Source organism: Haliotis rubra, unplaced genomic scaffold (assembly GCF_003918875.1).
Source record: "Haliotis rubra isolate DU_JTF1 unplaced genomic scaffold, ASM391887v1 Scf301, whole genome shotgun sequence".
Classification (NCBI taxonomy): domain Eukaryota; kingdom Metazoa; phylum Mollusca; class Gastropoda; order Lepetellida; family Haliotidae; genus Haliotis; species Haliotis rubra.
Window position 1 is genome coordinate 719,027 of NW_025766971.1, and position 10,397 is coordinate 729,423.

Genomic DNA, 10,397 nt, shown 5'->3' on the forward strand with positions numbered 1-10,397 from the left:
ATAACTTACTGTTCAAGAAAGTCATTCAGAAAACCTGAGGTTGGCAGGTAGAAATGTGTGGTAAAAGACTGCTTGTTTTTCTTCCGCTGAACCCAAATGACACTGATAATATTTTGTACAAAGGTGTAACATATCCTCTTTATATTTATTATATTTATATACTATATGCCTGTATATATATATAAATACATAGTCTCTCCTCTAGTCAGCCCAAAATGTTGCTGGAATATTGCTAAAAGCGGTGTAAAACCAAACTCAGTCAGTCAGTCAGTCTCTCCTCTAGTCAGTAAAAGGATCCCTGCAAAGCAGAATTATTAACTTTGCTGCATCTCAGAGTCAGTTTATGGAATTTCTTGTGCTTAGGGCTGGCTATCAATATTATCAATATGGATCATAGAAATCAATAATCATTGACTAAATATGCATGATATCGAATCAGTAAATTTGAGTAAAAGTAAACAATAAAATTTCATGTCAATGATGAGCAGTGACACATTAATAGTGATAATAATCATAATATGGATTCTTATATTGCGCTAAACTCCACACCAAAGTGTGCTCAAAGCATGGATTACTAACAAAAACTGTGTTAGGAACAGAAGTTAGCTATGAATGATGACATAACTCAGACTTTATTTCATCATTATAGTTTATGTAAGATATTACCTCTGACACAATTTTCGTTGATAATTCTTCCCATCAACAAAATTTTCAATTATCAATCTTTATAGCCAGCACTACTTGCTCTGGATACATATCCAAGTCTTTAATGATATGTGACTATAGAAGAAACTGTCAAATGTTGTGTTTTCATTTGAAATTAAAGATGTTGAAGGATTTCTTATTTGTAAATGACAACTCTATTATGTACAGATTTAATGGTGTAAGTGCTTCTAAAATAGATGTTTGCATTAAAAGGTCTCTTTGTAACATCTTAAATACATGACTTGTCCGTTGTGTCACTAGTTCTGTTAGGCACGAATGCCATACCGAAATGTCTCCCAGAGGTATACAGATTTCTTGACTGAAATATGTATATCCATAACAAGAGTGAAATATTAACATGGCATTTCTTCTGGACATTTGTGTGGCTGTAAGTAAATGTCCTTGTAAATAAGCTAATCTAAATCACTACTATGTATTGAAGATCATAGAATGATTGTTTATGTAACTTAAGTTAATTCAATGTTATACATGTATTTCCTGATCTCTATGAACTGTGATAAACATGAGCCTTTATTTAAAGTTGAATTATGCTGTCACATGTCTTGTAAAAGCTAAATGTAAGTAATAAATGTGCGGCATTTGTTAACTTTGAAAATAAAGAAAATACTATGAAATATTTCTTTTCAGTTTTTTTTCTGTAAACTGAGTAAGATGCAAGAAACCCGTAATCACTTTTATATCCTAATCTGTAAAGGATGAAAGTGATCCATTATTTGTTCTCATATACAGAGTTCATGTTCAAAATATTTACAGAAATGGCACTGATATGGCCTCTTGGGACATTTTAAGTCCAAGAAAGTGGCTTTATTCTTTCTTGAGCATTCAATTCCAGGAGGCTATTGTGTCTCACAGTCCAGCAGAACCACATAATTTCCCTTTCCACCAACCCCTTTTTGCAGTGACAGAGCTTTGTATACATCAGCTAATTAAAAGCAGCAACTAGGATTCTTCCAAATGTCAACGAAAGATTGGTCGAACTGGATTACCGGCTGGTTCATGTCCTGTCATAGGCGTTGCCCATCTCATTCGGAACATGTTCAATGCGAAGAAATCTGGACAATCGACCCTCATGCATGGCAATACAGCCATATTATTCTGTCTCAAAAGTCTGTCACAGTGCATGCGTTGCAACGTGTGGGCGGGCACAATACTACTGCAACGTGGCCTTATGTCCCTGAATTTGCAGGGTAGATCTTAAACTTTGTCGTCCTGGTGGCGTACGCCTTTCAAATTACCATTAACAATGGTGAGTTGGGATTGCATCTAATACCATCTGGCAGTTTGGTATGGATTCCCTACAACCACACTGTTGACGTGACTGCACTTTGACGTTTGGCCTGGGGCTTATTATGAATGAGTGAACAGATGATATTGTGTTTCGATGGACTTTCAAATATCTGTTATTCCTGTGTACAGTAGAAGCCGATTTTCAGGCAATGCTACAGTATCATTAAGTGTGTTATGAGCACCTGATAGCTGAACAATCATCATGTGACGTTTACCTTATAAAACCACGTGTATGAGAATCCTGCTTCTCCCTAACAGACAAATATCCAAATTGTGCGCCACGCTCGAACGTGCTCATACCAATTATGAATCACGACCTTAAATTCTTCATAACGTTTTGAACGGTGCGTCAGTTTCAGAAGAAATGTATTTTTATTGACGTTCATGTTAATCATAGTTACTTCTTCCCGATAGAATACACCGTAGGCAGTTCCTACAGATAGTATGTCAGCCGATACTATGCTTAATTGCATTGGGAGAATAGACTGACTGACTGACTGAGTTTGGTTTTACGCCGCTTTTAGCAATATTCCAGCAACATCACGGCGGGGGACACCAGAAATGGGCTTCACACATTGTGCCCATGTGGGGATTCGAACCCGGGTCTTCGGCGTGACGAGCCAACGCTTTAACCATTAGGCTACCCCACCGCCCCTGGGAGAATAGAAGACGTAGATGTAGATTATCCCTGATTGCATACAGACAGGCCACGTGCATATTGTGTTCTCAGCTCAGTGGGGAATATTCAATCCAAGCTTCTGTGTAGTGAGTTGCTTTAAATTGGTCTCTTAGGTCCAGGCAGACTATAGTGGTTGACAGGGTGAACACATATGACTTCCTCATTTCAGCTCTTACAGATGAGCATGGATTCCCGGTGACCTTTTCTGACACATAACCGAGCAGGTATAAGCTGCTATTGTGCCTTCTCATCTACTTGCTAGCCGTGAAGGTCCGGGTTAGAATATTGATCTTCAGTAACCGGATCGGGTGATCAGGCTCGGTGACTTGGTTGACACATGTCATCGATCGGTGCCCAATTGCGCAGATCGATGATCATACTGTTGATCACTGGATTGTCTGGTCCAGACTCGATTATTTACATACCGCTGCCATATAGCGGGAATATTGCTGAGTGCGGCGTAAAACTAAACTCACTCACTCATCTACTTGGATTCTTGTGTGATTCAGATTCCAGTACAAGAGCTTGCCTCGTGTATTGATTACTGCATCTCGGTAGATGGAAGAACTGGTATGTTGCAGACAGCACATCATGCCAAAGATTGCAGGAAATGTTTAAAAATGTATATCAAAATAATTAAAAACAAATCTGAAGACTGAAATCATACCATATATTTTTATTTCGTAATCATACAGGCAGATATTGAGTAGACATTGACAAAACATAAACAGAAAGCATTGTAGTTAACATGAATGTTATGGTGAATGTAAAACTTTATAGAACTAGGGACCATGCCCTAAATGTATGGAAATGTGTTTCATGTTAACTCGGTCAAATTCAGCTCATTCGATATGAACATTGTAACTGTATGTTTGAGTGAATCATTATGATCATTCACACCTCACACAATTGCATATTCCGTGGATGAAACCGAATAGACCCTGTTAATATCAACAACCATGTCATGTTTATTGTACAATCTGGTCATGGAAAGATAATTATTAAACTTGTTGGCCTGAACGAACTCGCAAGCTTTCTTGTTCTCGATCGGCTGCGTGAAAATGACCTCTCCGTTTTCTGGCACAAATGAAGCCAGTTTACAGAACAGGGCATGAGCAATTTTGTCACTGTCTGCAAAAAGTGGATACATACGAAAGCCAATATCCGCCGCTCTCAGTACCCCATATCCACAAACCTTTCCATTTTGAACGGCAACAACGGTCTTTGCCTTCTGAAACAAGACCCAGTTCTTCAAGTAGGACGGTCTTGGCAATGTATGGATGTCTGCATCGTATGTAACGACGTCATCAAAATTGACGTCTTCTATTGGGATGATGTCAAAATCTCCTTTACTCGGCTCCTTTACGAAGTCAGGGCTCACGGGCCCCATGTTATAGTGGAAAGTATAGGATGGGATGGTCCATCCAAACTGTTCATAAAACGTGATTCTGTTGGACAACGCTGTTCCTCCAACGTTGCGATGATTCATGACGTCCATGACGGACCGAAACAGCGTCTTCCCTATGCCCGTTCCTCGGTATTCTTCTTTCACTATGTTCATTCCCGACGAAGCGAACGTGTCACTGTGTGACAGAATGCCATTGTGTCCTGATCAAAATGAAATATATGAAAGAGTATACATTATTTGTTTGTTAACGTTTAACGCCGCACTCAGCAATATTCCACCAATATGACGGCAGTTTTCTCACCCAAATCTATATCACTCTACATAACATCAAAGCGTCATTTCATCCATCATGTGCTAGTCATTTTTTCCTTATGTACTATATACTTCATGTTATTTGCTACCTATTCTGTCAGTGTGAATGTGTGAGTGAATGCAATGTGCCTGTCTAATGTCTTACAAAAAAAAAAAAAAAAGAAGCCTGTTGCTTCAATCCCTTTTCACTTCAATGGGGTTTCTGCTTCCCTGGGTTGCAGCCCCCATTTGTAACATGGGTTTCTCAAATAAAAAGATTAAAAAAACCCAAAAGAAATATGACGGCAGTTTGAAACCCGGCAGTCTGTAAATAACCAAGCCTGGTCCAAACACTTCAGTGATTGACATCAAGAGCAGCGACCCTGACCATCCGATCCTGTCAATCGCCTCTTGCGACTGACATGGGTTGCAGAAGACCAATTCTAGCCCGGATGCTCACGGGTCAGAATAGATATGAGCGTGTAAAGAGAGCTATCTACATTTACCATAGTGTCGTGAAACTAACAGGGTCAACGTGGCTCTTTGGAGCAGACGGTTTTCAAAACTGAAAATATTGATTTTGGATCATAAACAGAATCACGCCCTTGTATCTTTTAATATCAATGACATCAACGCTCGTCGATAAAAGTTTAATATCCCAAGGCAAACACCGGAGTTATAACTTTTATCTACTCTGGCTGATATATTTAATATCCCGGTTGAGATTCTGTACATATGTTTAGTTGACGTTATTTCAGTCCCTTAATGCTGATACGTTATTCGCCCCGTGGTTGCATCGCTGATTTAAACAACCTTATCTGCAACATTAACTACAGTTGTAAAGAGTTTGCTGTACCTATAACCTCCCCAGTGGGTGTGACCACCACCAACAGTCCCGAGGAATCCGTGTCGAAAATACACTCCAAGTAGTCTCTCTCCATGTTCCACTGGTTGGCGGACGTCAGCTCGTACAGGCCTTGAATGTCCTCGCGGCGCATGCGTCGAACCTCATAGTCAACCCCTTCTCGTGCAGTGGAAAAGCTAAAAATAAAAAAAATTCAACATCATTGAATTAATTCTATCTTTATACTGCTACATGCATCAATATTGACTACATAAAATATATACTCAGGGTCAAAACTTTAGCACAATAACATCAAACATCTACATGTATTATACACATGTCCTAAATAGAATCATGATATTGAAGGTAAAAAAGTGAATAGTTGGTAATTTAAAAAGTTGTTGTAATTTACGTCAACATCAACGATGTTCATAATTTCAGTATGCTGTTCAATTTGTCCGTGGATATATCACATATTTACCTATACATTTTCACATTTCAACCGTATTTATGAACACATGAACATTATTGTTAATAAACTTCACATATTATTTTTCTCTTTTAAAGGACCTATGTTTACTGTCCAGAAAAAACATGAATTAAAAAGTAGAACCGTTACGTTGCTTATCTTTTTACCGTCAGTATATGCAAACCCGAACTGGAGCAGGCATGCAAGTGATCGATAATGTGCCGATATAATCAGCGGGTAAGATTCAAGTCAGATGCACCCATGAAGATCAGGGTTAGAATTGGTCTTCAGTAACCCATGCTTGTAGTAAGACTCTTTTTAGAGGCGACTATAACGGGATCGGGCGGTCAGGCTTCCTGACTTGGTTGAAGCATGTCATCGTATACCAGTTGTGTACATCGATGCTCATGCTGTTGATCATTAGATTGTTTAATCCAGGCGCGCTTGTTTACAGACCGCAGCCATATTGTTGTAGTATTGCTATATGTGGCGTTTAATAACAAACCAACCAACCAACAACCAATCAAGTCAGGTGCCGTTTTCAATCGATACAAATTATGTGGAAACCCATTTCTGAGTGTATGATGTAAGGAGCACATTGTGATAAAGTATTATTTGCTCATGAAGTTCAGAGTATATGAAGGTTTCAAATTCTACGAAATACTTAAAAAACATAATCAAGATAGATTAACTCGCTTCTCAATAATTTCTGCATGCACAGAAGTTGGTATTTCTTACTTAAAATATACACACAGAAAAGTTATATATATTCTACAAAACTGGTATAAATGCGGAGCGATAATTTTGGTTCCCAGTAAAACCGATCAATGGTGAGCTGAGGGCGGTTCATGATAACCTAATGTTATTTTAAGTTTCCACCAGGAAAGCATATGCGAGATAAGATCTGAAAGCTAAAAATAGGGACAGAATTATTTTTAAAATGTTTGGAAAAACCTTCCTCCGCAATACCTCTTTCCAACGTGCGATGCAGGATACGCATATGCTCGTGATAGGTGTAGCCCTCTTGTGAGAGACACAGCTGAAGCAAGTTTCTTCAAAATCTTGGCCATGTTCAGCTTGTTTATGTGTAGTAGTGGCTCACGGAGACCCGGTCAGGGTTTTATAGAAGAGATGGTCCTCGGATAAAATAGGTCGACGACGGCGCGATAATGACACCGTCTTATCTGTTGTTGACGTAGTAGTCGTTATGTGGTCACTACTTCTGCGTTAAAACATTACAGATGCCATCTGTCGTGAAATCGCAAGTGATAATTTCCGAGATAATGCTAAACTTGCAATTGTTTCAGGTTATTCGGCTTACAAAGGATTACGCAATATTACATAATGCTTAAGCTGTTGTGACAAGCTGACACTTAAGCATTTTGTGTAAAAGCCAAGGTTTACGTTGCCTTTGGGTTCTATGTGATACTGTCAAATAAGTCTGTGTTAGTTTTACGCCTTTGTATTTGTTAAATAATGGACTTACATAAGACTCTAAGGCAATAAGTATTAGTTTGAACCGTACATTCTAGATTAAATAGGGGCGGTGGGGTAGCCTAGTGGTTAAAGCGTTCGCTCGTCACACCGAAGGCCCGGGTTCAATTCTCCACATGGGTACAATGTGTGAAGCCCATTTCTGGTGTTCCCCGCTGGAATATTGCTAAAAGCATAAAAACTAAACTCACTCACTCACCCACTCTGGATTAAATAAGTTCTAGTAACAGGTTGTCCTTTTAAAAGGCTGGTGCCTTTGTACTTTCCGCTTTTCTGGAGTTGCATATTATATGGATAGACTTACATAACATCGATGGACTTATAAGTCAATACAGCCTTGGAGCAAGGCTAGGTATGTTCCTGTAATAGGATAGTGTCCAGTAAATAAACTGATATCTTATCAGCTTATCAGGACATGGTCAGCAAACGAGCACCTGACCCCCATGACAAAAGCCTCATCTTATAGAACAAACAACAAAACTCTACCATTTGTCGGCCCTGACACAGAGTGAGTTTAGTTTTACGCCGCACACAGTATGTAGTGGTCCGCAAGTGTAGATTACTGCAAGATGAAGAGAGTCTCTGTGCTTATTCATATTATATTACACTAAGATAATTTGTCAACTTATTTTATGTAACAGGTTTTCATTTCAGTGACTACATGTTCGTCTATACTGAACCCTTGCGTAAGCCTATACTGGTGCATTGTGTGAAAGACTGTAAAAAGAAAAATGGAAAATTGGAATGAAATGGGGAAATAGTTCATTAAGATATACAAGCATACAACTAAACATTTTTATAATATAAATACAGCTCAACATTAAAACATGAACGTAATCCTTAATCCGAAACGAGAATGATAATTCCCGTATAAAAACAGCGCGATGAAATGTGACTTCAATGTGCACCATCCTAGCGTGAGATTGGCCACCTTAATCTCCAGTCGATGCCAAGTAAGTTTTAAACAAAATTCAACCCAACAGGTGTGATAGGAAATACGACCATCTGCGGAGTGAGAAATCGTATTCACTGGAAGCACTCATATAATGTCCGAGAATGGTCGCTGGTATCACGACTCAGTTATGTGGACATACTAACATTTGAACTACAAAATATAAATCTTTTCAACAATTATTGTCCATTGTCTTCAAATGGATAATAAAATGGAACCACGTTAATTTCTTCATTTCTTTACACTGAAGAAATCTTGACATGTAGAAATATGTTTGTTTCTTTTTTCGGATGTTTCAGTTTTCGGCTGCTTCATCTTCCAGTGGTTACAGTGATTCGTGAACAAAACAATATTTCGTTGAACCAACACAGTCGAACTGCATGGTCTGTTTTGCACAAAACATATACATCATGAGACCGCCTCCGTGGTGTAGTGGTTAGAGCGTCCGCCCGGAGAGCGGAAGGTCGCGGGTTCGATCCCCGACCGCGTCATACCAAAAGACGTTAAAATATGGTACTTGTTGGTCCCTGCCTGGCGCTCGGCATTAATGGGTACAACAAGGACTGGTCGGCTCGGAGTCAGTATAATGTGTCTAAGTGGGGTATCCATGCTTCACTGCGGCATGGTATCTCAGTGGACTAGCACCATAAAACCAGCTTCAGTCTGGGCTAGTACAAGCAGCCGCACATACACATACACACGCATGCACGTCGTCATATGTGCGAAACATTCTCAAGTACGACGTTTAACCCAATTTCACATCACATCACCTCACCTCACCTCACCTCACCTCACCTATACATCATGAGTCGGTCCAACTCTGTTATGTCTCAGTTTTGTAGGCGTTGTTACCTGCATTACACATGTAACACATGTGTTCTCTTACTCTGCACCTGTGCTTTGGAACTGTCTCCCTTGTGCCATTAAAAGCTCCGACACAATTGACATTTTTAAGTCCAGACTTAAAACCCACCTTTTCTCTGCATATTACTTATATAATTCAACTGTAGATACTCCAGTGTATATATTCTGTAGCGCTTTGAGCATGCCTTAGGGTGTGGAATAGGCGCATTATTAATATGCATTTATTTATTATATTATTATTTATTACATGTTATATTTGGGATTACACCTTCTCAGTAAAGTACAGATTCTAGTACTTTTGATGGGTTGAGTCCCATCTGGGATTCGAACCCAGACACAGAGTCAGGCACCTAATCGCAAGCACACAAAGTCAACCATCTAACCCGCTCAGCCAGCGCGGCTTCCACAACGTCCACATGTAACCTTCATTTCCAGATGTTTTTGTCAGTGTGATGTCGGATTCACTGGAAGCGGTCGTTAAATCCACAACACGAATACTGTGGTCTGATTCTCTGATATGAAATTCCGGTCAACAGTTTGCTTCTAATCTCTAAGTGGCTTTCCATTCATCCAGTTTTGTCTGCATTGTTGTTTACTCGTGTTAAAGCTTTCTCTCTACACTCCCACGCTAACAGGCTTTCGTGAAACGTCCGCCCGTCTTCAGCAACTCTTGTCATAACGGGATAGTTTGCTCGCCGACGTGGTTGATGCATGCAATGGTGTCCATGCAAATGCGTAGATTGATGCTTATGACGTGGATCACTGGATTATTTACAAACCGCCGTCATATAGCTAGAAAACTGTTGAATGCGGCGTTTAGCAACAAACAAACAGGAAACGGCACGCTGGTGTTTATACCCTGTCTAGAACCAGAGACCATATAATAGAACTATATATGCAAATTGTAGTTATATTACGTAATGTCAGCTTAATGCTGGTGCCAAACTCAACATGACCCAGCACTTTGACACTTTCTACTTCGGCACTACAAGAATCAAATCAGGGTAAATCTGGGATTCGAACCCATGAACATGCAGAGGTGAAAACATATAGCCAAGTTCTCCAAATAAATATGCTTAATGATCATTTTCAAATCGTATCATGAAGTCTTAATTTTAAGATAGTTGCAAAGGCAATAGCATTCATTGAGCAGGTCGAATTCTATCACGTTTCACTTTGAACACAGTGGCCGATTTACGAAAATGAGCTCCCAAATAGCCTATAGGTAACAGAAAACACCCAAAACAACAACAAAAATAAGACAGGCAGACAGGTACCCGAAGAATACGTCTTTAAGTTATATGGAAAAGAATGAGGACCTGTTTGTGTTAGATACAATACAATAATAAACAGCTGAGCTCCTAATTAAACAAAACAAGTATA

General features: G+C 39.4%; 1 protein-coding gene across 1 annotated transcript; it reads right to left on the reverse strand.

Annotated features, from left to right (window-relative positions):
- Positions 1-3,353: 3,353 nt before the first annotated feature.
- LOC124282739 lies at positions 3,354-6,856 on the reverse strand. Its single transcript, XM_046718763.1, has 3 exons — positions 6,674-6,856; positions 5,248-5,432; positions 3,354-4,300 (listed from the first exon to the last, which is right to left on the reverse strand). The coding sequence occupies exons 1-3, from the start codon at positions 6,772-6,774 to the stop codon at positions 3,594-3,596; spliced, it is 993 nt and encodes a 330-aa protein (XP_046574719.1). The 5' UTR covers positions 6,775-6,856; the 3' UTR covers positions 3,354-3,593.
- Between the last annotated feature and the right edge of the window lie 3,541 nt (positions 6,857-10,397).

What these genes read in the sequence shown, in the direction of transcription:
- LOC124282739 (XM_046718763.1), bottom strand. Translation starts at nt 6,774, where the DNA reads ATGGCCAAGATTTTGAAGAAACTTGCTTCAGCTGTGTCTCTCACAAGA. An exon ending in GCATCGCACGTTGGAAAGAG is followed by an intron (nt 5,433 to 6,673) that starts GTATTGCGGAGG and finishes TTTTATTTTTAG; the next exon opens with CTTTTCCACTGCACGAGAAG. An exon ending in ACCCACTGGGGAGGTTATAG is followed by an intron (nt 4,301 to 5,247) that starts GTACAGCAAACT and finishes CATTTTGATCAG; the next exon opens with GACACAATGGCATTCTGTCA.